Source organism: Fundulus heteroclitus, chromosome 1, assembly GCF_011125445.2.
Source record: "Fundulus heteroclitus isolate FHET01 chromosome 1, MU-UCD_Fhet_4.1, whole genome shotgun sequence".
NCBI lineage: Eukaryota > Metazoa > Chordata > Actinopteri > Cyprinodontiformes > Fundulidae > Fundulus > Fundulus heteroclitus.
In genome coordinates this window covers 40,861,758-40,889,671 of record NC_046361.1, presented here as the reverse complement: position 1 = coordinate 40,889,671, position 27,914 = coordinate 40,861,758, and the positions used below count along the sequence as shown (strand labels likewise).

At 40.0% G+C, this 27,914-nt stretch overlaps 2 protein-coding genes and 1 long non-coding RNA gene across 3 annotated transcripts in view; 1 reads left to right on the top strand and 2 right to left on the bottom strand.

The window, feature by feature from the left end:
* Positions 1-2,026, bottom strand: LOC110367507. Its single transcript, XR_004931926.1, has 3 exons — positions 1,928-2,026; positions 469-545; positions 1-313 (listed from the first exon to the last, which is right to left on the bottom strand). It is a non-coding gene; the product is annotated as an uncharacterized LOC110367507 (long non-coding RNA).
* A 6,029-nt stretch (positions 2,027-8,055) lies between these two features.
* Positions 8,056-19,244, bottom strand: LOC105921744 (high affinity immunoglobulin alpha and immunoglobulin mu Fc receptor). Its single transcript, XM_012857596.3, has 7 exons — positions 19,211-19,244; positions 12,964-13,296; positions 12,560-12,883; positions 10,997-11,107; positions 10,004-10,093; positions 9,132-9,172; positions 8,056-8,983 (listed from the first exon to the last, which is right to left on the bottom strand). Exons 3-7 carry the CDS (start codon positions 12,879-12,881, stop codon positions 8,876-8,878), a joined length of 672 nt encoding a protein of 223 aa, XP_012713050.3. The 5' UTR covers positions 12,882-12,883; positions 12,964-13,296; positions 19,211-19,244; the 3' UTR covers positions 8,056-8,875.
* A 2,419-nt stretch (positions 19,245-21,663) lies between these two features.
* Positions 21,664-27,914, top strand: part of LOC118557811 — a 69,037-nt gene continuing 62,786 nt past the window's right edge. Inside the window, exons 1-5 of the mRNA XM_036128409.1 lie at positions 21,664-21,727; positions 22,270-22,454; positions 23,462-23,678; positions 25,514-25,843; positions 26,054-26,154. Of these exons, the coding sequence (XP_035984302.1) occupies positions 21,664-21,727; positions 22,270-22,454; positions 23,462-23,678; positions 25,514-25,843; positions 26,054-26,154 (897 nt within the window). The remainder of the gene's footprint in view (positions 21,728-22,269; positions 22,455-23,461; positions 23,679-25,513; positions 25,844-26,053; positions 26,155-27,914) is intronic.

Sequence of the window (27,914 nt, the reverse complement as noted above, 5' to 3'; positions counted from 1 at the left end):
CGCCACGTCTGTTTATATCTGCTAACAGCGCCCAGCGCTGGATTCTATTTAGCCTCAAAAAAGACCATCAAAACATTATCAGAATGAAGGCTTGATGTATATGACTTTATTTTAACGTGATCATCATATTTTTTGGTGTTTTATATAAGCATATAACATGGCTATGTACCTTGAATTGTGAGGCTCAGAAACTGAATCCAGGATCTTATTTTCATTTTTGGATGATAAAGTAGATCTGGTTCTGGTCTCTGGTGGCAGCACTGAGGTTCTGGTAGATTGGGTCCTCATTGGTGTAGTTAACATTGGTGGCTTTCTAAAAAGAATCATAGAAACGTTCACAATGTTAATGAGCTCAGCAGTAGAAAGAGATGAATAAAGGTTAAAATGTGTGAAATAATCTGATAAGTGATGATAAAATAATTCAAACAGCAAAATCATACTTTTTAGGATTATTTTTTATAAGCTTACCTCAAGGTTTGAAGCAGATGAACATCCTCTGTTCTCGTCTGTAGATTGAGCAACAGCTCCTGGGTTTTTAAGAGCAGCTGTTCAAAATAAAGATGATTTCATGATCCTTTAAAATTATAAACATAAATCTTCATCATCGACAAAAAGATCACTTTAATCTGATGGATTTAATTTAGTGAAGCTTTTGGATTTGTTAAGATAAATCTTTGCAGACCTAAAACATCCAGATCAGCCTCTTTAGAGAGAAATGGATTGTATCACATAGATGCAACACACAGATGTTGGAACATTATTTCTTTTATTGTCAATTACAGGGCTATGTGAAAGTATTCATACCCCCTTTTTGTCATTTTATCCCATTACAGTGTCAGTGTTAACAAAATGCTGATGGTTCCCTTGGTTCTGAGCCGATCATGAATCATTTATACCGTCTCTCAGATACTGATGTCCTTTTGCACATGCCTTAGCTTCTCTGGGTGATGATGTACAATCATCTATGCTGCAGTTTCCTCACATCGTTGTGTAAATCAGCTGCTGTGTTTCGTCTGCTTTTGATCTGAAGATGCCACATTATCAATAATTCTGCAATACTTTCTTTTTATTGTTTAGGTTTGCCTCTGTGATAAATTAATTCTCTGTTGCTTTAGAACTTAACTTTAGATTAGCTTGTTTTTCCTTACAGATCTAGTGCTTAAATCTATGTGTTTTTCAAAACCCTCATCTGTTTCAGGAAGGAAAACATTGTAGTCAGCAAGGCTGCTATTAAGACATTGCTGCTGCTGTTGGGTTGTTGCTTAAGGTCGGTAGACTTGTAGTTTTGGTTTTGCATCTTTCCAGTCAACGATGAATACTTTTAGTTCACCTGTTTCTTCAGTCCATGTTTTCCTCTTTCCTTTTTACCCCCAAACACAGCAGACTAAAGCCTAAAGCTTCAGGAGCTCCACTGGCATCTGTCATATGATGTTTTCCACTGTTGAAACCTGAACTACTTTCAGTTCCTGTCATCAGGAGCTTTCAGGACTCGGTGCATTTCTCCTGTCTCCACTGAGCCAGTCAGGCAATGAAGATGTAGTCAACACCTTCCTCATGGAGTTTTATCAGGGTGGTGAAGGCCCGGATCCTGACTGAGGAGAGGTTGGATCCTATCCTGGGTGCTCATTTGGAAATCCTTCCATTAGTTACTGCTCCTGCCAACAGGGATGGCCCAGCAGATCTGGGTTAGGGTTGACTCTTACCCCAAACCCGCACATTAGTACAATAACAGCTAGATCCGCTTAAGTTTTGAGGAGGATTGTCTCCATTGTCTGAACCATCAGTCAGCTTTTTGTTGGTTGTGTGGTGTGAAACGTTTGGCTCATACACTACATTCTCCGTTTAAGTGAGATCTAAAGAACATCCACTTTCCCACCGCCTGAATGGAGAGAAGTCTCTTTACTGTGTAAATGTGCTGGTGTCTCACCTCTCAGAGATCTTCTCCTGCAGGAAACCAGCAGCGCTGCAGAGAACAGGACAACCGTGATGACCAGAGTCCCACCAACAATCAGAGGAACATCTGCAGAGGGTAAACAGCTCAGTTTATACTGACACCTCCAACAGGGCATGCCCACCGTCTATGAACATCTGAGGAACATATGTGAACGATGCATGCAAAAATAATCCAGAACAGGTTCTGTGAATGTTTTTTTCTGCTTTGGAAGGCCGGTTCTGGCTGTCAGGAACAGAACCACTGAGGTACCAAACTGGTCATCAGGACCGAATATATGATAAACATTTTTATAGATGACTTACTGGGGTTGGGTGTCTCTTTCTTGGTATCAGAAGAGGTTAGATCTGTAAAGTCACTGGAGCTGAAACCCTTTACTGCTGTTGGTTTGGATGTTGATAAGACAACTGCTGGAAAAGGACAGAATGAAGCTAAATATAGAGGGGAGCAAGAACAGGGAAATGACCTGTTTATCTCCTATTCACAGCCATCAGCTGAGCCTTTACTGCAACCAACTCCGTGAACTATTTCATACTCTAGACCTGAAAAATGGCTCAGAGTTTATCTGCTTGACTGTTTCTCCCCTAGATGAAGACACTTATGGAGCTAATCTGCCATTATTGTTTTGCTTTTCTCTACCATAGAAAGTACTCCTGGGTCAATGTGAGCTTCTGAGCTTTCTGTGTCTCTGCTCTGTCTTCTCTAACATAGAAAGTACTCCTGGGTCAATGTGAGCTTCTGAGCTTTCTGTGTCTCTGCTCTGTCTTCTCTAACATAGAAAGTACTCCTGGGTCAATGTGAGCTTCTGTGCTTTCTGTGTCTCTGCTCTGTCTTCTCTAAGCCCCAGTGGGTGGAGGCAGATGAGCGTTCACACTGAGCCTGGTTCTGGTTCTGCTGGAGGTTCTCCTCCCTGTTAAAGGGGAGTTTTCCTCTCCACTGTCGCTACATGCATGATTGCTATGGGGGATTGCTGCAAAGTCAACGATACAATGACAGCAATTGTCTACTGTGGCTACATGATCATCCAGGAGGAGCAAAAGCTGCACGTCAATGACTGGATGCAACCTGCTGGGTTTCCTTAGAAAAATGTCTAGAGGTGGAGGAAGAGCCTTGAGATGAAATGTGTTGAGAATTGGTTATTGCTATATAAATAAATGGAATGGGTGGAATTCTAGACTTAAATTTAATAATTAAAAAAATCTTTAACTATTTATCTCGTTTCTTGTAGGCCGCCTCAATAAAACATATTTCAATTAACAAAAACTGTTTCTTTTCATGAAATATAAAATATGTATTTCAAGAAAGAAACTCAGCACTTAAACTCTGGTTGTCCCATTAATCTCCACTGGTGCAATGGAGATTGATGGGACAACTGCTGAAAGTAAGACAACAGTTTGGATCTGGAGCTGATTAAGGAACCACAAAAAGAACCAGAGAAAACAAAAACAAAAGAAGAAAAAAATACAGAAAAAACTGAAAAAACTCACCATTGGTGACACTGATACTGAAGTCTCTGTATAAACTAGGTGAACCAGTTCTGTCCATCTTACATCGGTACCGTCCTGAGTCAGACTGGGTCAGATGGCTGATGGTCACCAACAGAACTCCTCTTTTGGTTTGTTCATCATATTCTAAACTATATCTGCCTCCTTCACCTCTGAGTCCACCTGTCCGAACAAGAACCTCTTCTTCTCCAGGTCCTCCTCTACAGAAGGATTTGGTTCTTCCAGAGGAACCAAAGAAACAGGCGACTGTGAGCGAGCTGCCAGCTTCTTTATAGACGTGATGATCTTTGTTTCCATCCAGCAGAGCTGTTAAAATAATCATCAGTTACTTTCTGTCCTCAGCAGGATGCAGTCTTATCACATTAATCCCAGTTTCTCTACAGTTCTCCTGGGATCTGCCCAGTTTAACCAGTCTGTATCTGTTAGAACAGCCATAACAGAACCTCAGTGTTTAAATTTAAACTGATCCTCAGACCTTCAGAGAGATTAAAACATTTCCTTGTTTAACAGAAACTCACCGTCTACAAGAGAGAGTCTGAAGTCCTGGTAGGAAACTGAGGACAAAGAGTCGCCCACACCACATCTGTACCGTCCTGAATCAGACTGGGTCAGTCCTGAGATGCTCACATAGAACTGAAACCATCCAGAAGGTGCTCCTGTACCACATTCAATGCTGTATCGTCCACTCTGAGATTTGGATTGTCTCGTTTTAATCAGAATGTTTTCTCCTTCACAGTTTTCTCTGCAGAAGATCTTCCAGGCTCCAGATAAAGTAAGGCCACATTGAAAACTGACGTCTTTTCCAGCTGCTCCGTACATATTTTTCAGAGCTGTGGCAGAACTGTAGTTTCTGACCTGCAGAGCTGCAGAGAAACGCAAGAGATTGGTGTAATTCCTTCCCGTGAGAAACCACACAATGATCACATTTCTACAAGATACTCCATAATGTGTTAATGTTTGGACGGCTCTGCTGCCTCTGACCTGCAGAGCTGCAGAAAGAAATGATGCATTAGTGCAGATAGTAGTTGCACTGGCTGAGCAGGTTAATCTAAGGTAGTAAAACAGAATCAGGCTAAACTTTGCTTTGATTTCTTAACTACAAGATCCATTATTCTGTTTTGACCAAACTAGAACATATAGATGTATGTTTGAGGTAAAGATCCACAATGACCCCTAACTCATCACCACAGGTGAGAGTTGAAATGCACAGGTTCACCTTTCAGATCTGCTGCCTCTTCATCACCACAGAGGTCCAGATTAAAGCCCTGATTTATCAGTCTCTGCTCTGCTCAGGATCAACACATCAAAATACTGGAGCCGCTGGGCTTGAGTCACATTAAGTTATCTTGTATGCTGAGAGATGGATGTGACTTCATGTTGAAGATGTTTAAGAATTAATCAAAATTCATGCAATGGGAAATCCTCATCTAAACTAAACATCATGTGTCAGCCTAAAGAAGTCAGGGGAACAGAATGTTTCAGGAGAAATACATTTCACAGGAACCTGGATTCAGATTCAAAGTCCAATGATGCCTTTTCAGATATACTGCTCAGACACCTTTAGTAACCTACAGGTTGCAGGATGGAACCCTGTAAGGTTACCCATTACTTAAAACCCTAAATTTCAGCTTGAATTGATCAAATAGTTTTGGAGGGAAGTGATTGAGTTGTGTTGCAGAGAAGTGACCAATTCATCTTGAATTAACACAACTGCAAACAGCTGCAAAAGGTTGGTGTGCAACTATTGAGTTAATTAGATCCAACACAGTTTTCTTTTCAGTGCTGACCAGAAGGGAGTAATCAACCTTGATCTGAGTCCTATCTGCATGCCATGAACGCTGAAGACTGTGGTTTAAAACTCCAAACAGAATCATCAACACCCAGTAGTTCCCACAGCAGACACCCTGGAGACCCATGAACTGATTGGAGACCAGGAGCAACTCTGGAGAAGTCCAGCTTGCACTGTCAACCAGCTTGTTTTAATTATCAATAAGAAAAGCCAGCAAGTAAATACTATTTCATAATGTACATTAATAATTAAATATGTTCCTCATAAAGACAGGATACTCACAGAGGAAGAGGAGGCAGTACGAAGGAAGATGGACGTTCATGATGGTTTTCTGCTGCCTTCTCCCTCAACTTCTGAATCCTCCTATAATCATGACCCATAACTCCTCCTCTCTCCCTCCCCTCTGGGTGTTTGCTGCTCGTTGCATTAATGCAGCTGATAGAAGGTCTGCAGGCAATTAAAAATGTGTCAAATGTTGAAGCTGACAAGTTTTGACACTGTCCTTTATGATGCAATTTTAATTATAAATACACAAAAAAGGGGAAAAGGTTTTTCATAACTATGTATATGCATGTTTTTAATGAAAGAGTAAAACTTTCTTGGATTGATGCAAATAATGCTGGAATGGATCTGGATCCTCTGAGTCCAGTTGCTTTGTTTGTTTTTTACTTTCCTTGGAATCTGACTAGTCAGTGTCCATCAGGGAGACAGCCTGGGGGGAGAAACTGATTCTCATGTTTGTCATTCCCTGCTCCCTGAGCTCCTCCTGCAATCAAGGTTTGAGTGGTTACACCTGTGGAAACTCTAATTACTGGGAGTTGCTGCACCTGGGAGGAGCACTACATATTTTTGGCTCTCCCAGTGTGTAACCGCCAGATTCTTGAAAACCACCATGTGAGTGGACCATCCAGAGTTTCTTGTTTACTTCATGATCTTGACATGTCTCGCTCCTGGTTTCTCCTGCCTGCCTTGCGCTTATCGGATTCTCCTGTTTTTCCCTGTGTATGACCCCCAGTCCAAGACCCCAAAATGACCTGCATGTGCAGAAGATGTTACACAGCAGCGCACTGTGTACAATAAAAAAATGTGGACACCGACATCTCTGTTGTTTAGCAATGGGAGCCGACCGCATCATAGCAAGAAGATGAACGGTAAGCAGAACGCAGCACAGCTATTAATGTTTTTTTGTGCTGCTGTTGTGGAGAAGTCTGCGCAAATGTAAAGTGGAAGCCAGGACAGTGACAAACGGAGGATGGATGTCTTGTTACGAACATCATCATACTTACAGTTATCAAAACCCGATAAAGTGGAAGCTACCTGGTCTGCAAACTGTTTCTAAACTTATAGTGAAAGACAATGTGATGAACAAAAAGTTTGCAACTATGCCCACCACTGCCAGTATGATCTACTGGAACCAGAATTACGATATTCCGTGTCTCAGTGACAGAACTTGAGGTTCTTTTTCATGTGACGCTTGGATCAGTGTCTGCTTTTCTGTTGAGGTTGTTCCTGAAGAAGGTCTGTGAGTCAGCTTTCAAGCTAAGAGACCTGCACTGGTTGTAGTTTCCCTCACCACTTCCCTTACAGAGAAACGTTTTAAAGAAGTGGGATTTGAGACACTGACCGCTTTGAACATTTCATAAAGAAATGTTCAAAAAAGAAAAAAAACTATGCTGCGCAGAGGAGCTTTAGGGTAAAGGTCAGTCTGTTAGGCACAAACTCCACTATGAATATACAAATGTTTCAGTGTGTCTTGTCCCCCTGCACGGTCAGCTCATGTGTTTCAACCAACTGCACCAGTGAGAAACTAAAGAGCAGACATAGGAACAAATGTTCTGCTGCTTGGGTTCTTACGGGTACAAGTTCCAACCTGCTGTCGTCCAGAGGGATTTACAGCACCACCAACAAGTATGTGGTTCATAGAGCATTGAGCATGATAATGCTGAGAGCGTCCCAGAACCCCCTGGGAAGAAGAGGCAGGCAGTGGGAGACCAAGGTCACCCTGAACCCCCTCAGTATGTTATGGGCAAGTTGCACCCCTTGTGTTGATTTTGTGTGGCCCTCCAACTACAAATGTTTCAATGTGTCATGAACAACACAAACATTCACCTTTAAATGCACTTTTTACTTTCTCTTTGATTTCATAGTAAATGGCATCACATCAATCCAATAACTTTTACTCAAATACAGATGTCAGTACTACAGAATTTGGTTTAAATTCCTAAATTAAAAACTGGCTTAACATTGTAAATGTTTGATGAGCGTCTTTTTAATGCAGCAAATGTACAAAACCCTTTTTGAAGCTTTGGATCTACAAATATTTACATTTCTCTTTCCAACAGAAAGAGAAATTCTTTATTTTTGGCCCTCAAATTCTACTTTTGATTTGACAATTTTGGCCCACATGACAAAGTTTGGACACCCCTGGCTTAAGCGCATTACTGCCCCCATATCATAAAATTATGGTGTAATTAAAAATCATCCTAATTTTCACAATAGAATACATTTTTATTTTGCAAAATTAAATGTTCTTTTACAAACAAATATAGAAATCATCCTGCCCCCCTTTTGGGTTCCTTTTATCTTCAGATAAACATGAAAAATGTTCAGCTCTGATGCAGAGCGATACGGACCCCAGCAGCAGTTTAGAAACAACATAAATGTTATTCCTCAACCTCAGCAGGTTGCTTTGTTTGTCAGAACCAGAGCATTTGAATGAGAACCAAAATCAACAACACATAAAATAACATCATAACTGAAGTCTGCTCAATGAAGGAAAAAGAAAAGTGAAAAGCAAAGAATCAAGCATCAAAAATGACACAATCTTTTTTTATTTGTTTTATAAAAACACAAATCAATAAAATACAAATATATGAAAACAATCTGACAACAAAGAGATAAAACAACAGTGTATGTAGGCTACCTCTGATAAGTCAAGGTTCTGGTCAAGACAGTTTTGAGGAGTATACATGAGGCTAAATGTTACAAAAGCAGTTCACCTAAATTCAGTGCTGTTAACCGAGTGTTCTGGTTAAGAGAATTTCAGAAAGCGCTGAAAATTTTTAATAAGGAAAGTAAGTGTGCAGTTATTAAAAAATGCGAACAAAGATACCAAAGCAAACAAAAAAAAAAAAACATAAAAACACTGAAAAAGATCACAGAAAACCAAATAATTCAGTTAAAATGGAGTGGACTGAGGAATAATTAATTGCCTTTCTCAGCAAATGCGTCTTCAATTTGGTTCTACAAAGGCTCGGCTCGGTGATGGCACAGAGGTCCATAGGGGTTTTCCAAGGACTAAGCTTTACACTTAGTCCTTGGAAAATCCAAAGAAACAATCAGAATAATATTGATTTACCAAGTTTGTGGGTAAAACCAAGAAATCTGACCTTGGTTTCAAATAATCCTGACTAGATAACCTAAAGGACCAGCCGCACACACAAACACGTAAACGTTCTCATAAAAGGCGGCACGAGACAGATCTAAAAACTAGCTGCAATAGTTTAATACAAAACAAAAGTATTTGTATTTTGTTTTCTTAATCTCTCTCTCTCTCTCTCTCTCTCTCTCTCTCTCTCTCTCTCTCTCTCTCTCTCTCTCTCTCTCTCTCTCTCTCTCTCTCTCTCTCGCTCATTTGTCCAGTGTGAGTTCTGAGTAGATCTGGTTCTGGTCCTTACTGGCAGGATTCAGGCTTTGGTAGGTCGGGTCCTCAGGAAAACAGTTCTCACAGATGATAATCTAGGAAAATTTGGAAGCAAATGTTCTACAATTACACAATTATAACCTCATGTAACATGTAGCTTGGTCATTGTGCTCTAAGCTTAATGGAAATAGTTTAGATATATCATGTTGCTCTCCTTTAAAATTTTTACAGCAGTGAAGTTACCTCATTGACTGAATCATTCAGGCCTCCTCTGGTGTTCAAGCCTGTGTAACAAAAAAATAGAATCCAATGATTAAATTAATTTGGGGAGTGTTGGCCTAGTGGTTAGAGTGGTTAGAGCACCGCGCTTGCACTCAGAGAAGGATGCAAGTACCCGGTTTGATTCCCACTGCCTGCACTCTGGGTCCCTGAGCAAGACCCTTAACCCCAGAACGCTCCCCGGGCGCCGCACATCTAAGTCTCCCCCTCTCTATAGTCAGAAACGTTGCCCTAGAGACACCAGGGAGTCAAATGCCAGAGTGGGCGACATCAAATCCTACCTAAGACTGCTCACTAAGGATAAGCGTAAATACAATAAGATTGTTATTCACGCTGGCGGTAATGACACCCGGTAACGGCGATCGGAAGTCACTAAAGTTGGTGTTGCTTTGGTGTGTAAGTTTGCTAAAACAATGTCGGACACCGTAATTTTCTCTGGTCCCCTGTCAACTCCTCTGCTATGGACAAAGAATTGAAGCAAAGGTATAATTTGATTTGGTATTTATTTAGGGGTTTATGATTTTAAATCCCTTGAAGCTCATTAGTTGTGTCTTTCACTATTTTGGGGATTTTTATGCTTTGGATTAAGAATGCAGTCAGGGATGGAAGGACAGAGACATATTGTGCTCCTGATTTAAAAGGATTTTACTATGTTACTCATGACCAGTCTCAACGGCAATGTTTCTTTCAACTGGAGGAAAAAATAACATTTGTGGTGTACTTGAGGACTGAAAAATGAGGTTAAATTTACTAAGATGCCAAACATTGATCCATGGTAGCTTTATTTCTCTTGTCGTGGACGATGTTGACAGTGTGAGTTTTTGTTAGGGTCTCACCTCTCCGAGTTCTCCTGCAGGAAGCCACCAGCGATGCTGATAACAGGACAGCTGTTCCGGCCAGACTCACACCAACAATCAGAGGAACATCTGCAGAGGTTTAACAAGTTGGTTTACACTGACCCCTACTGGTGGTTTTGATTATTAATCAATTACAATGTTTAAGTGACACGCAGACTGTTTACAACCTGCTTATATATCCTGTTCATAAAGTTCATTATATATGAACTCATTTGCACAGCATTCACCCCAGAGTCATAAGAATTGTGTGGCCTAAACCCAACCTGAGATTCCAAAAAAATAAAAAAAACAAGACAACTCGACTTTTTTTCGAAGTTCGAAGACGTTTTGCTTCCTGTTCAGAAAGCTTTCTCAATTAAAAATATATGGAGTAGTGTGGAGTTGCAAGCTTTATAGTACTTGAACAACAAAGGCCTTGTAATGGCTTAGATGACATGCAAATTGAACTGAAACAGGTCCACCCCCTTAGACATTTTGAATTAAGAAAGCTTTCTGAATAGGAAGCGAAACGTCTTCAAACTTCAAAAAAAATTATCCAGTTGTTTTGGAACTTCTTTAGAATGACCATGACCTGGATGACTGAGAATCTTCACCACCAACCTGAGATTTTTTCTGAGAGGGAAATATTTTACTCGCATGAAAACATTTCTGCTGAAAAGCTTAACCAGCGGCCAGTAGAGGTAAATGTTCCATAAAATGATTCAGCAGGTCAGTTTAGGTCAGGTGTGTCCAAGTCAAGCTCATATCCTGCAACTCTTAGATGCATCAATTCTCCAACACACCTGAAACAAATGAACGTGTCATTACCAGGCCTGTGCAGTCCTGAATGGCTGGATGCTGTTGAGGGAATTCAGCCATTTGATTTGGGTGTGTTGGGGCAGGAATGCATCTAGGCTGCATGATAGTAGCTCTAGTCCCTCTGGTTTAGGTGAAACCTTCTGTGGCTATAGAGAAGTTGTAGTTACGACTTACAGTGGCTGAATGAAACCGGAGGATTTGTTATTCCACTCTGTAATTGTGCAGTCTGGTAAGAGGCAGCAGAGGTCTGAATGGTTGCTGGTGTGAACGTCAACGGCTGAACAGCTGAAAAAAGGACAAAAGATTGGCAAACAGGGCGTAAGCCCGTTTCAGTGTTTTTATCATCAATGTATTAATGCATTACAAAGCCATCCTAACAGACTAGATTCACCATGGTGGCCATGTTCTCAGATATTCTTGTGGCAATTTAAATGCTTCCTGGCTCTGGATATTGGGGGTACTGTTGTGGTTGATACACCTCTGAAATGTTGCATAGAAGAACTGAGGAGTAGCAGACTGAGGGACAGTCCTACCACTCAGCCTCCCTACAAAGCTTACTCCTAGTTGGAGGCTGATATATTAAAGAATTATTTTTGCTCTTTAACAATGTATTATGGGAAAACCTGCTCAGTTATATAACTTGTTTCACTTATATTACTTGTTTTTGAGTATACATAAACTAACAGCAACGTATACGCTCGTGCTCTGTTCTCACATAAAACTGAGAACCACATGTGTTATTTTGTTATAACTTGTTTTAACTTGTGGTGGGAACCTATAACAATATGTTGTGGGAAAGACTGATTCTGTATTCCTTATGTTGCTTATATTTGTGCTATTATCTGAGTTTGCAATATTATTTTGCTTCACACACTGCTGAGATGCTGGGAACGGTTTCTGTTTTGGAAACATGTTTTGGGAGACAGGGCAGCTGTGGAGGGAGAAATGGCCACTCTCGCTCCACATCTGACTCTTTGTTTACAAGTATATAAAGAAGAGACTGCCCTCAGCCCGGTGAGTCTGCCGTGAGTTCGTATGTGGATGCCAGCATTGTGAACGCTGATCTTAACCTAGGACTGAGGGCTACCAGTTCGTGTCAATGGTAAGGGCTGATTCTGAGAATCTGTTGAGCGTCACGCCTGTTTGAAAGCTTGTTGCTTTAATGTCTGCTACTTTGCATGTGTGAAGAGCTAGTTGTTTTGATGTGCTGTATTCTGTTGGGAACAATAAATGTGTGCATTATTATTCCAACAAAACAGTGTTTGTCCTTTTTTGTGTATGTTGTCGATCTCTCCTGATCCGGAAATAAACATTTCATAAAACAGAGGCTCAGGGTGTTCATGAGTAATTATCAGGCTCTAATTGTGGACAGCAAGGTTTCTGGTTTGGGAGCCTTAGGATTCCATCTTTGCTTTTTCAGATAATGGGGCTCGTTTGGTATCTTCAGACCATGACCTTCAGCGGGCATTGGAGGGGTCTGCAGCATCGCATGAAGCAGCTGGTTAGAAAGTTAGATGCACCTCAGTCTGTGGTCATGGTTCTAGACAGGAAAAGGTGGACTCCTTCCAGGTGGAGGACCTCATACGGAGTCTTTTAAATGTCCCGTCTGGCCTGGGATCCCATATAATGAACTAGAAAGTGTTGCTGAACCCCACAATCCAATCTTGGAAAAGTGGAAGGCAAAGGATTGTTGGATGGTTATAACTGACTAAAACAAGCACTTAAAAAATAACTCACCTTGTGTAACGGTGATGTTGAAGTCTATGTATGAGTTTTTTGTTGTGTCCTGATAACATCTGTATTGTCCAGAGTCAGATTGGGTCAGCTCGGTGATGGTCACCAGCAGAACTTCCTTGAAATATCTTTTTTCATATTCAATGCTGTATCTGCCACTTTGGGCTGTTTTACCATCTGTCTGAACAAGAGTGATTTCGTCACAGGGTCCCCTGCAGAAGTATTTAGTGCCACCAGAGGGAGGAAAAGAACAAGCGACTGTGATCGAGCTGCCGGGTTCTGCAGAGAGGAGTTTTTGCTCAGGGTTGCTGGTTTCATCCAGCATGGCTGTTGGTTAAAAAAGAATCAGGGGTTACTTTCAGTGATCATTCTTCTTTTTCAAAGATAAAACTGTTGCAGAAACTCACCGTCTGTGACCCTGAGCCCAAACTCTGTGAATGAAGCTGAAGACAAAGTGATGCCAGTACCACAGCGGTACTGTCCAGAGTCAGACCTGGTCAGGTGTGTGATGGCCACTTCTAGAAACCGAAGCTCTCCCTTATAGTCTGTGCTGAATCGTCCACTTTGAGCTTTGTTCCTCCTGGTTTTAATGAGAACATTTTCTCCCTCACAGTCATCCTTGCAGAAGATCTTCCAGGTTTTAGGGGAACGATGAATGCACAGAAACGAGAAATTTTCTCCAGCTGCTTTGTAATTAGAGAATGCGTCTGGTGAATAGCAGCTTTCTGCACCCTGCAGACCTGCAGAAAAGATCAACAAGTTTATGTTTGTAACACCTGCAGGATGCTGGCTCCAATAAAATCAGCTTCACATGGCTGGTTCTTAAAGTTGAATTCAAAAAGGAGGAAATAAAGAGCAGCAACATGCATGTTACATGTGAGTCACCAACCATAATGAGCTACAGCAGATTTCATTTAACTGTGGCACAAACATGTATAGATCTGATGCTAAATAAAACATTATCACCTAAAACACATGGCGGGCTGTGGTATGCATCCAGCAGGCGGTAAACAGAGTCATGTTAGTATTTATAAAACAGTGAATCTTCCAAACAGGCATCTTCTTCACAACTTCCTGAATGCATGCTGCTTTTTTTAATTACTGCTCTGACTTCTGATTTTGACCTTCTAAAGCGTTCTTCACTTCTGTCTTTAGACCCTTCATTAATAATGTCATGATATTTTCTTCACTTGTTTTTAAAATGTGTGTAATTCGGAATGTTGCAAAATTTACACGTTCTATGGCGGTGATGATGTTTAAAATGTTGTGACCGATGTTTGCACTGATTATGTGACTAATAAAATATTTGTTATGGCTTTGATAGTTTACAAAGATACTAGAAAAAAATGGAAGGTGAAAATGAAATGAAAACCTTTTTACTGCTCCTAACTTGACTATTTCTTAACTGAAACATGATTTCAAAGCATGAAATCAACCATCAAGCTTGATTTATCTGTTTTCCTCAGTGTTATTTGAACTGGCTGTCTCCTCTACTGCTGCAGTTCTTCCTGATTTTAATTGTTTTTATCCATTGTAAACAAAACTTCATGTGTGCATTTAAAACTGGAGGCCATCGAGTCAGTGAGTAATGTAAATATGGTCACAAGGCACCAGTTGACATTTAACTATATTAATCTGAAGACATTGACAACTCTGGACAGAAAGTCAGATGGGGAAGTAACAAGTGCTTGGACTGAGCTTTGGTCTGAGTTCCTGTTTTTGTTTTTTTGTTTTTGTAGCAAATATTTAAAAATAAATCAGGCATTTGGGTTCAGTTTCCACCAACAATGACAAATCCTCCTAAATACCCTAACAGCTTTTTAATCTGACTTTAAGATTGCCTTTTTCTGATTAAAACTCTATTTGAAACACAATAAATCTAAGGGATTTTCTTTTTTTAAATGTGAATTTCACTACGAAAGTGTTAATTTATAGCAAAGTGATGATTTTTTTCTATTGCTTCATTGGTCACAGGGGGGTAAGATAGTTTAATAAGGAGTTTATCTGGTGATAAATTACTTTTCTGCTCTGCGTCACATTTACTGGATCTCAGTTCCTCCTTCTTCTTTATAAATTAATGCATTTAAATTTTTGCCCAGCTTCACTTTTTGCTTGCTTCTCGTGTTCTCCGCAGGCTGAACTGGGTCGGTACATTATGTCATGAAATATTACATGGGCATCAAAGTCACTGATAGATTCACTCTTAACCTGTCTGCAGCATTAAAACTATTTCTATGCATGTCAAAGGCTAATGACTTTAACAGGATCCATCATCCCAGATGTTTTTATCTGTTGGCATCCTTACTAAAAGGGGAACAAAACTATTAAAGGAATATTTGTTGTGTTTATATGGGAGGACTGTCTCTGTTAATGCAAACAAAATTACCTCTAAGATCTCCTCTCTAACTATTGGGGTTCCACAGGGGTCGGTTCTGGGTCCTATTAATATTTGCTTTATCAAGCCCCCTTCAGATGGAATTATTTGATCTTTTCTTATTATTTTTATGCAGATGATATTCCACTGTATTTTAAACCTCATAGCTGGTTAGGCTGTCCAACCTAGACCACCGTCTATAAATAGTGATTGGCTTTCCAAGAATCACCTCGCTTTAATATAGAATATTTACCCCACATCGTTTTTAAAAATATCATCGTACACACCAGATCATTTTAAGAAATATTCCATCCACACAAACCCGAACAAATAATCAACTTAGCATTGTTTTAAACATGCCAAATGCATAGGAGGGAATGTACAGCAAAGCTACAACCTAAGTCAGCCAGTAAGAATCCTTCAAAACAAGGGTGGCGTTGAATGACATTGTGCCTCCGTATTGGGAGGAGGAGTTGGTGTAAAACCTCTGACCTCCAAAACACTCTTTCTCTTTTACATCTCAACAAATTGGAGCAGCTGGACTTATAAAATCAAACAAACAAAATGCATCTGAACCAACTGTAATGTTTATAATGTCACATGCATGCTTTTATTTTGAAGTTTCAATACCAAAGTAAAGACAGGAAATGCTGTGTGGTTGCTGGGGTATCATCAGTTGGAAATAAACATAGGAGATGCAGTTGCCATTTTCACGCACAGTTTTCAGAAATAATCTTTTTTGGAACATGTAAAATTGAGTTTTTGTGTGGATTGTTAAGATATCAACGAGGTCAAGTGGAACGAGCTGTTTATCCCAGAACTGCATGGCACTGACCCAAAAGATTGGCACATATCTATCAGATACCACCCCGGAGGTGACACAGTTTCCCTGCTGATGTCACAGTTTGGAAGTGTACCACCCTTGTATGGGTGTGTACCTAGATACCTATATAATGTTTGTGTGATGAGCAATCGAGGCTTTCTGCCGATTAGGAGCCCATCAGCGCTGGTGTGACTGTAACTATTTCTCTGTCTTTACGTAGATAAAATATAACTAAAAGCATACTTGTCTGTTTTATGCGTCCTACATTCAAGGTAATAAGTAAGTGGGGGTCGCCTGACTGGGTAAAACGAACTGGGTCCACCAAGGGTGCTTCACCGTAGACGCGGCATGGTGAAACAATAACAGGATGAAAGGCCAAAATGCCTAAAAAATTATTTGTTTTCCAAGATATTTGGCTGAGTTGGCTAGGCCTGTTGGTTTCAGTTGGCTTTGGGGCCTCACTGCTTGTCTCTCCAGCCCCACAGACTTTGGTGGCACGGCTAGCGACGCCTTCCCCTAAGGGTGAGTTTATGGAGAATGGGGGTGCCTATTGAAGTCAACGTGGGAATAGTCTCCTGGGAGGGCATGTTGCTCCCCAGTCATTCCTCCCTATCCCAGGAAACCTCCCTCTGCCTGCTCCATCACACTGCCACATGTGTAGGACCTAGGGATGTGGGGGCGTCACTGGGGAGTGGGGAAGATTTCCCACCCTGTTGTCTTGTGACGTCCTTGGCCCCAATTTTATTGTACATCTTAGACACTTTAATTTCTATCATTCCCACAACACACGTTGTGTAGGCTTCAACCCTGGTGGCTTCCATTGCCCCTATTTGCATTTAGATATTGAGGGTTCATGGTGGGTTGCTCTGGTTACAGCTGTCTTCTGGATGGGGGATGGGGGATGGGCACCCCCCGGCCCTCCCGTTTTTAAATGCACTTGAGATCCAAAAGCACAACATTTGAGCAGGAAGAGGCAGGTGCGGGGTCTTTCTCACACCCCTACTTGCTGATTGCCATCTAGAGTTTGGGGCTTGAGGCTGGGGATGGGCGTTGGGTCCCGGGGGTCGGCTGGAGCTAGGGCTGTCCATTCTGCTCTCCCCCGGATTATGGAGGGCAGGGTGTGGGGAAGACAGCATCTCAGGAATAGTGGGGTGGGATGTCTTTGGCTGGCCTGTTCGGTTCAGGTATCTGGGCTGGGATCGGTGGGGGGTTAAGGCCGGAGTATGGAATGGGTAGTACGGTAGCCCCCAAGGACCACATGTGGTGCCCTCAATCCTGTTCTAAAACCAGCACAACCCTCCAGTGAGCTGCACCTAAAATGTTATGTTAGTCTGTTGCTCTATTTTTGTAATCAAACTTGCATTTATATAGATTTAAAATGACAATATCTAAAATACAAAACTAAAAAAGCATTGCAAATTTGTTTATTGGTGAGCGTTGACTCTTCTAGTTCAGTCAGTACCGATAGCCCGTCGTATAACACAGTACCCATGAAGTAGGGGTTGGTGACCCCTGCATCAGAGGGCTGATGATCATTTCTTAACTGTGACATATGTCCTCTACAGCTGACCTGGAAATAATATTCCATGCATTTGATTCTTTGCGTTTAAGTTATTGCATTGACCTGTTTATTGGTATGGATAAATCATCCCTTTCACACCTCCAAGCCATAAAGAAACCTGCAGCCAGGCTACTGATAGGTTCCAGCAACTGAACTCACAATAATCCAATTTTATAGTTACTCTTTACACTGGTTGTTAATAGAGTTTAGGATTTGTTTTAAAATTCTCACTCTAAACTAAAGAGCCAGGCCCCAGATATCGAATCTACCAGATGGTCCTGCTGATCGGTGTCATTGTGAGTCCCAAAATCTTCTAGTTCTTCCACAGACCAGACTAAAAACCCAGGGGAACCGGGCTTTATGGTCAGCACCAAGGCTACAGAAACATCTACAGCTACATTTTAAAAGAGACCACGTTTACTCTGTGGTCTCTTTTAAAATGAAGTATAAAAAAACTTCCCGTTTTAAAATTGAATTTGGCTTTGTAAATACCTTGAGATAGCAGTGAATTGGTGCTATATAAATAAAATGTAATTAAAAAGGCTGTTGAATGTTTAATTATACACTGCAAAAACTGAATTAAAAAGTAAAAATTTCTTTGAATTTGTGAATTTGTCCCTAATTTGAGCAGGTAAAAAAGATGAAATGCCAATGATTATTTTTTTTTCACCTAAAATATGATAATCAGATAAACTACACTTCAAATAAGATGGAGATGAGTTGCTCCTATTTTAAGCGCCAAAATCTTAGTCCATTGGCAGATCATTTAATCTTGCCACTCAAATCATGAACAAATACACCAATTTCAAGAAACCTCTACTTATTTTTAGTCATATTTTGCAGTGTATTATGTTATTTATTTTTATCTGCATCTAATTTTGCTAGTTATTTTATTGGTTTATGTACAGTACTTTGATTTTGTCTCTACAAGGAGCTTGACAAATAAACTTTTCTTACTTAATACAAGAACTTAAATTGAATTTGTTAATATAACTTATCTGTCACGCTTTACTGCAGGTGAACCCAATATTCAACCAGACACAGAGTTATGTTTAAAGGGTTTACTGAACGTGTGAATAATTGTGGCAGATGAAGCAGGCAAACAGTCACAATCTTAGCAGAAGAATCCTGGTCGAAAGTGCTGGTTTGCAGGAATGAGCAGAGAACCAGGAGATGTAGGCGGTGACAGAACCAACAGGCCGTGTGGACCGGAGAACCACCAGAACGGGTGAGCTAACAGCTGGGACTCACAGAGGAACAGGTAGCAGCACTGCAGCATGCACACACAGGCGACCTTAGCAGGAGAGTCCAGCTGGCAGAGCACACATGAGCTGGTGAAGCCAAGGCAAATCACACAGGGAGCGCAACGAAGAGAGAGAGACGTTCTGGCAGAGGTGAGCAGGCGGAGACAGGTTTAGGTAGGCTGGTGAACAGGTGAGCTGAGTAACTAACTATTGGGAACAGGTGGAGATAATCTAGAGTGGGTGGTGGCTGGAGGCAGACTGAGCAGATAGGATAACTGCTGGTGGCTGAATAGTGAACGAATGAGCAGAAAAAGTCCAAAACCGAACCATAACAGAACCATAACTATGACAAACTCATAAAAGTGATACATTTCTGCTTTGAACATTTTCCCAGGTTCCTGTTTTGACTATTTCTGATGTAAACTTTGATCATTTACTGTTCGGCTCCCATTTGAATAATTTTTCCAGTACATTTATGAAGCAAAAACTATCAACTGTTAAAGTAGTTTTGGTTTAGGTAAGCAGCTTTATGAGCCTTTTATTTTACTTTACTACTAAACAAAGTGGAATAGTATTGTTTTATCCCTACAAGGTTTCAATTAACATTTTCCCTTGAAGTGACAGCAGCACAAATATAAAATAGAGTACTCACACAGGAAGAAGAAGCAGAACAAAGAGAGACGTACGCTCATGTTGGTGGTATGACAGTTTCTTGCTGTGTTTTTTCTTTTATCAGCTTGAACTTCTCTAATTAAACACTTCCTCCTACAAACATGAGAAAACCTCACTCCTCTTTCCTCGAGTCTGTTTCCCACACTCAGCTTAACGTCTAAGTTTATATTAACTTTGCTGGGGGTTCTTCCAGACCAGGAAGCAGCTTCTGTACTGTTACTCACCCATTACCCTGTTGATACGGTGTCTTTCCCACAGCCAAAACTAAACAGATTTAAAATTGATCTAAAAGGGTTGTTTCTGGCTTGATTCTTTTTGCTTTAGTTTGGGTTTAAATCATTGTTTTTTGTCCCCATTCCCAGAACTACAGGACAGTGAGGAGGAGTAGCAACTGTCTTTCAGTCTGATTTATTAATTAGTCCCAAGCCAACTAATAACTACAGTTCTTATGAACATTTAACCCTCAGCTTCCTTCATCCAAACTGAAAAGAGATGAAACCTCTTCTGGTTGTTTTGTATCGTCCACCAGACCCTTACTCTCAGTTTTTAGATCAGCTCTCAGGCTTCTTATCTGATTCTGTGCGGAGCTGCTGCTGCAAAAAACTTCATGCTTTAAGATAATTTCGGCCCTGACTCTGAGTATTTCACCTTTTTCTCTCCTAGACGTTCCTGTTGGCCGAGCTTTTACTACAACTAAATGTTCTTATGACCTGAAAGCTGGCTCAGTGTTTATTTCATTGTTGTTCAGTAACAAAAAAAACAATTTCAACCCAAACCAAAAGAGGGAATAAAATAAAATATCCATCCATTTTCTGATCTGCTTAATCCCTCATGAGGGTTGCTGGTGCCTATCTCCAGCATTCACTGGGCAAGAGGCAGGGTACACCCTAAACAGGTAACCAGTCTATCACAGGGCAAACAACCATTCACACACATACTAAGGAGAATTTAGCGAAACCAATTAACCTAACAGTCAGGTTTTTGGACTGTAGGAGGAAGCCAGAGTATCCAGAGAGAACCCACACATACACAGGGATAACATGCAAACTCCATGCAGAAATACCCAGGGTTGGATTGAAACCCAGAACCTTCTTGCTGCAAGGCAACAGTGCTGCCCACTGCGCCACTTTAAACAACATCTATGCAGACTTTAACTAAAAAACCCTGTTAATCATGTTTTATCTTCTCAGCAGGCCTAAACTGCTTTCACCTTCCTTAAAGTTGGAAAAACTTTCCTTTTTTTAACTCAAACTTTTCTGACTTTTTACTTCCTTAAATGCTGGAGTCACTTCTCTCTCCACAACATTACACATCTGCACTGCCTCTATGTTTCTTGGAAACTCTGAGATGACCTGTTTTTTTTACTACTTTGCTCTTAACAATATATGCAAAAAATGCAGTAATATTTATAATCTGGATCCCAATCTTAACATACCAGCAAAGGCTGCTTTCACACTTATCACAGTGAGAAAAGTAGAGTCAAGTATATAAAAAAACATTTACATCATACATAAAGACACAGATGATAATAAGTTAGGGGTTTTCCAAGATGTTTACAGCACTTAATATATGAAATACTTTATTATGTTTGGGTTTGTCCATCAGCTTCATAGAAATTTTTTTGGAGTTCTTTGTGGAAAAAAAGGAAAGATGGCTTGGTTTTTAGAAATTGACATTTCTGAATGAAAAATTTCCCCATAATAACAATAATAATATTAATAATAATAATAATAATAACAATATCCGTTACATTTCCAAAATTCATATTAGATTACCTATTATAAGGAAAGCACTGAACCACAGTTCAAGCCAATAACTATGACTAACCAAATTAAAAACAGTTTACTGGGTAACTTTATCTCACATGTTATTCTGACTTATATTGGTTTGACAGACAGAGTGAATCTCTGCCTTGGTTTTGTTCACTGAACTTTTGTTTGGGTCCAGTTCTGCTGTCACTTATCAGTTGTTTCCACACATTTTGATGCATTGCAACTATTCTCTTTCAGGGTGGGTTGATTGTACGACAAACATCAAATAATTTCAAATAACAAAAACTTTGACCAGATATATGAAATTACTGGTTTCTCTGACCCACAAAGGGTCAAAATCATGCATACAGGTTCACTATTACTGTAAGATTCATGGCGATGAACAGTGAATCTTTCCTCAATCAGTATCACACTACTTCTACTCACTGGTTTCAATGTTTTTTGTTCGTTTCAAGTTTAATGTGTTTAGATATAAAATGTAATTAATAAAGATATTAGTTTCCTCAGCTACATCCATCTTGTTCCTCACCTTCCAGTAGCCAATGAAAAATAACCCCTGAATACAGGAATGATCCATCTCACAGGTTAAGCTTCTTCATAGCTTTAGGTGTGTGAAAACTGAAACTGCTAACCAGTTACTTTACAATGGACAGGTCAATACATGCCCAAACAGGCCAGTCTACAGCAGGAGTCTCACTTCTCTCAGGTAAAACAGAAGGTTGCAGGTAGTTGTGCTCTGTAGTTGAATTCCTGATGAGAAGCCTGATGCTGTCTATCAGGCAGGAGAATCTGCAGCCTGAGCGTGACGGCAGGTGAGCTGGCCCCTGGAGTCAAATGACTAATTTGTGATTTAAAACGTTTTTAAATAGTTTTTACAAGACTGCATATCCCAGAATACACATTGTTGCCTAAAATGCAAATAATTTAAATAGAAACTTTTGCATGCTGGGGCTTAAAGTCAGAGGCTAAATACCTGCAGTCACAGATTTCATAGCAGGATGGAACAAGTGTTGCTGCACATTTTCACTGCATCAGGTAAACTGATTTTTATGTTACTGATCCTTTTGCTTTAAATTTAAACACCAGTTTGCAAACTTTACCTGCAAGTTTACAATCAATATTTGCTGAGATTAATACTGAAGAAATCTTATTCCTTGAAAATTGTCTTTTCTTTGTTGAACACTGGAAGAGTTTTATGATGTAGAATACCATAAACGGAACATGCATCGTTACCCTAAATTAACTATTTCTGTGTTTGCCTCTGCAGCTCTGTGCGCCGCCTCCTCGCTGGCTGTACGTCAGTATCATTTTATCTATGAACCAAAGACCTGGGCTGATGCACAGAGTTACTGCAGAGAAAAGTACACAGACCTGGTCACTGTGGACAGTTTGGATGTCGTAACGATCCTCAACAAAATGGTCGACCTGAACCAAATGGGCACTGCAAGAGATGTAAAGTTTATTTAATCTTATTTATACCTTTGAATGTTTTCTTTACCCTTAATATATTACTTTTTACTTCTGCTAATTGCAGCTCTTCACCTTCATGCCTCAGTAATTTCTAGTCTTTCTTTCCTCCGTCCATGATACTTCACTTTGCAGCATGAGGGCGGCTGGTAGCGGTTTTTAGGGCTCAGGTGGGGTACGCCTTCAGCAGGTTGTAAAGAGGAAAATGGCTTCCCAATAAACTGAGAATCAGCCCAGAGACAGATTACACGCTTTGGTGACCCCCAAAAGAGAAAAGCTGACAGAAGCTGACAGAAGGATATAAAATCCAACTGGGAGTAGAAAAAACTTTGATTTTTGGAGAAAACCGGCATTAATTATTAGTGATGCAGATTAATAATATTCTAAAAAGACAAGAATGAGAGAGAAAGGCTTGAAAATACAAACCAGTCTTTCTCAGATGGTTTCTGAGAAAGACAGCAGCGAACATCAATCTAGATGAATTTACAGCGTTTCACAAAAAAGCCATAATGTGAGGTAAATATAATAAATCTGAGCTGAGAGCAGATAAATTGTGTAAAAGAAACCTCTCATTTAGGATCTCGGTCACGTGCAACAAAAAAAAATCCTTATGTGAGGTTCTCAGAGTCTTATGTTATTTATTAATACCATGGTGCTATGGTTTTAAAACAAAAAGGTGAACTTATTGCTCTAATATGAAAAATTACTGAGAAAAAGTTGAAAAAATATCTTTAAATCCTTTCCTCCCTGGAGAGCAGACTCCTCTCTCCTTCACAGGCTTTTGGGATCGATTTCCAAAAGTCATAAGAAAGCAGCTGGCAACAAGTTATTTAACCAAAATGGATGCAATGAGGGACTTCTCATTTCTCAATCATCCATGTCTGAATGTGAAAAAGATTAATCTGTCTCAAAAGTGTAAAACCTTTTTTGACTTCTTCCTTTCTGTCCCGTCTGAAGCTGAGGAAACATCAACTGGCTCTTGTTCTGTGCAGGCCTGGATCGGTTTGTTTGAAGACGTTGATAGCTGGAGGTGGTCGCTGGTGAACGACACTTTCTACCAAGGCTTTGGGACGCAGTACAGGAACTGGAGACTTGGAGAGCCAAATAACCTTGGGTCTAATGAGCCTTGTACAAACATGAATGATCTTGGAGAATGGAACGACTACTCATGTGAGGTGGAAATTAGACCAATGTGTTTCATAGTCAGTGGTGAGCATATCCCTTTGAAATTACACAAATCTGTGTCTTAATGATCCAGAATGTTTTCCATTTTAACAGATATTTACCTTTATTGAGGGAGATTTCTTTACTTTTTTTTAAGTCAGATGTTTTCATACACTAAGAAGACTGAGGCAACCTTTTCGGAGAGTGTAAAGTAGTGACTATACTGACACTGTAGCATTATACACAACAGCCACATTCACCCAGTCACACTCACTTATTCATGCATCAGTACACAACTTGGGGTTAAGTGCCTTGCTCCGGGGCACATCAACATGATGTGACAAGAAACTGGAACTGAACTCACAACCTTTCAGTTACAAGATCTCTAGTTTACCCACTGAGCCTGTGTCACACATAAACCCCAGTGTGTAAAGCCCAGCCTAGGGGCCAAGTGTGGCCCCAAAATAACTTTTTTGTGGCCCCTGACCACAGTAACAAAATGGTACAATTCTGACAATCCAGCAACTGTTGCTGGTGCTGAGGGACACTTTTTGTAATTGTTTTCAAGTTGGACTTTCATGGACAAGTTTCCGACACATTATTGTTGTTAACACCAGACTAAAAATATTTTCAAGACGAACAAAACATAAAAGATCCGACCCAAGAAATTAGAAAACACCTTTATTTTATTAGGGCCCGTTTTAAGACTTGCAATAATTTGTTTCATTAAAATATTGCACGTTTGCAATATCCCTGCACAGCAACAAACCAAACATGCAAACACATGCAAACATGAACCTGGTGATTTTGGTTCCCAATGCAAAATGTTTAGCCATCATTGGCCTATGCGATGATGTCATGGCTTTCCAAGCTTCTGATAGGTTGACTCACATCTAAAAAAAATAAAAAATAGGCATGCCTCTGAATGTATTTTAAGGCTATAGCTCAAACAAGCTGCTTTCTTATTCAACCATATGTAAAAAAATACAAATTAGGATGATATCAGGAAAAGGATTGGTTACCTCCACCAGTCTGGGTCCAGATGTCTGAAGTTTCCTCGTTTTTACATGCAAGTAGAAACGAGTAGACAATGTCCAGCCCTTGCGGAAGGAGACAGGATTATGTGTCCCAGATATGGATTTATTTTGGTCTGGAGAGTCAGAAACAACCCCAGATCAGAAAAGCAAGACACATGATGAAGATGCTCACTGAAGATAAGAAGATACTCGTTATCCACAATGAAACATGTCATTACAGTAAAGGCAATGTAAAAAGACAGATTTGTTTTTAAATAAGGCAATTAATAATTTATTTATTAATTTGGAGACGTTTTGTTCCGATGTTCCTTCAACTAAAGGACTCAACTGAAAATCTGAAGGTAAGGGGAAAACTTTAAAGTTTGTGAAAACCATCCCTGCTGTGACGTAAGGTGGTGGCAGCATCATGGCGGACCACTGCTGGTGTTCCTCACTTATGTTGTCTTTATGAAGGAACATAATGCAAAAAATATTGGAGCCACATCTCAAGACATGAAAAGGTTTAAAGCTTGGACCCAAATGGGCAATGATCCTCAGAATGAAAGTTTCAATGGTGATTCTATCATGTACCGAGAGAATGGATATAAACTTCCAAGGTGGAAGAAAAGTAGAAACGGGGGCTAAATATTTTCCTTTACAGTCCCAAAGGGGGAACATTGTCTCTGTGTTTAACCCATTTCAGAGAGCAAACTGTGGTCAAGGGTCTTTTTTTGTAAATTTCTATTTTTTTAGTGTTAAACTTCACAGAAGCAGGTCTTACAAACAGGTCAGACAAAGTTACTAAACCATGTCTCATTTCTGATTTTTCATTTTTTACCGTCCACCATTTTTTTTTGCTTTCAGGCCAGAAAGCTGAATTTGTTCCCGTAAACATATTAATGACGTGGACCAAGGCGCAGACCTACTGTAGAACCCATTACACAGATCTGGCCAGTGTGAGGAGCTCAGCAGAGAACAAGGACGTGTTTGCAAAGAAACCTTCAGGAGCACACTGGCTCGGCCTGTACAGAGACACCTGGAAGTGGTCGGACGGAGACGGGGACGCGTTCAGCTACTGGTCGGGAACCCAGCCTGCCGGTTCCACCGAGCATTGTGCCACAACTTATTTCTCTGATTCTGGGAGATGGAGGGACTGGTTATGCAGTTACGCCAAGCCATTTATCTGCCACCATGGTAGGCCATATTTGTAGTTTTACATTTTTTAAGCGACTTTAACAAAGTGGGAAGATGAAACTAAGTGGAGGCCAAAGGGACAAATCTTTACTTGGGGACTAGTAGACAATATGGGGACAACTGTTTCTGGCATCAGAGTAAAACAGCAACAGTCTCCACACAGCCTGAAATCAAGTAACACATAAAATGATGTGTGTTTTTTATTCTTAGATGTTGTTTCTTTTAAGAAGCATGTGATGAAAATAAAGCTGGTGAGAAGCTCCACTGTGGATCTGTATGATGCTGGTATACAGAGTGACATCCTGAATGAGGTAAATCAAGTTCAACAGCATCTGAAAAGTTCTTTAAATGCACTTCTTTCTGTCTTTTCTTATTTTGAGTCTTCTTTGATCTTGATTATTGCTTTCGTGTACAGTTGTGTTTCATTTCTCTGGAGTCTGTTGGTTTTATAGAGCCAGCTCAATTGTCTGTTGATTCCCTCGCTAAAACATCTGCCTGGTTTCTTGTCCTCATTGTTTATGTCTCTGCCATGTCTTCCCAGCTTGGATTGCTTTTCCAATCTGTCTAATTTTTGTGATTATTCTGTTTTTTTTTTTTGTGTGCATGTAGTTTAGTAAAGGATTTTTGCTTGCACTTAACACACTGCTTCTCAACTTGCAACAGGACTATGCACTAGTTTTATCAACATGGTCATCAATCAGCTGTAGTTTTGTTTATTACTAAAAAAACATAATTCTAAAAACTTTGATTGCTACGCCATGATTTGACTGAACATGGTAATTTGAACAGCAAGCAAGATGCCTTCATACTGTCAAATGAAAAACGTGTTTTAACAACAGTGACAAGAAGGTTTAGTGAGATACTCCAGCATTTTAAATTCACTGGCAGCTTCACCTAAAATGTCTCTGAGCAGTCATTGCGATCTGTCCTCTAGATCTATTTAATGACTGGTGGATCATTGCAGAACCCATGTGCTTTATCTGATGCCAATGATTCCTGCACCTATGAGATGTTTTCACCTAATATCGGGCTTTTTGTAGAACACACCAAAAGTTCCAGGGGGCAGCATGAGAGAATAGAATAAAAAACCTTTAACACCAACAAAGATAACATTAATGAAGGTTATAGTTTATTACTTTATTTAAACAAGGTTAAAAAAACTGACCAACACAGCAACATTTTCTTTATTTATTTTATATGGACATTACATATACATTGGGCAACCAGATGTACTGCTTAGGTGTGTTAGCAGAGGTGCTTCTTTTCTTTTCTTTTTTTTACCTTTTATGAGACATTTATTAAGCCCTATAGGCCACAGGGAGAGGACACATTCATGGCACATTCATATGCACTCTGAGCTCTCTGAGCTTGTTTCACACAAATATACCCTAATTACAGTGTCATAAAACAGCTCAGGGTTTGTGTCTAAGTCATTGTTTTCTCTTTAGCACCTTATTAAGACTTAACAGTTTGAAAACGCCCTCCTAAACTGAATAATAAACTCCCCCTTTTGTATACGGAGGGCCTCTATAACCTTGGGGTCAAAAAAAATAGCTCATCCTCGCAGAGCTTCATTAAAATTTAATGCCAGCCCACAGAGCAAGAAAACAAAAAGCAAAAAAAGAAGAAGAAGAAAAAAACACATAAACACACACATACAGTTAAATCAACAAATTCTAGTTTTTAACACCTGTCAATAGGGTCTTTTATGACTAAATCACTATTAAACTAAAATCTCCCTCTGCAAGCTCTGCTGCCTGAGGGTATCTAAAGGTTCAAGAGGAAAAATACAGAAAATTGAAAATGTACAAGTAGTAAAAGAGAAAGCTAAAGTGTGTCAGTTCTGACTCTTCAGGAAGGAAGACAACAGTGTAAGGATAAAATTGTGTAAAAATTCAACCTTCTTTATATATCTTTTTAATAAGAGCTGCAGTAAATGTGAGTGTAAATGTTTTTCCCTATAGGTGAACTTCAGTCTCAGGCCTCTCAGATAACAAATAATTGTTTTCAGCTCAAACAGAAGCTGCAAAAAGTCGAAGGGCAAGGTAACATCAGCCTGAGCTGGATGAAG

Excerpts from the sequence above, each read along its gene's own strand:
- LOC105921744 (XM_012857596.3), bottom strand. The coding sequence starts at position 12,881 with ATGCTGGATGAAACCAGCAACCCTGAGCAAAAACTCCTCTCTGCAGAA. Across the intron at positions 11,108-12,559 it reads CAACATCACCGTTACACAAG|CTGTTCAGCCGTTGACGTTC; the intron begins GTGAGTTATTTT and ends TCCTTTTTTCAG. Across the intron at positions 10,094-10,996 it reads TCCGGTTTCATTCAGCCACT|ATGTTCCTCTGATTGTTGGT; the intron begins GTAAGTCGTAAC and ends AAACCTCTGCAG.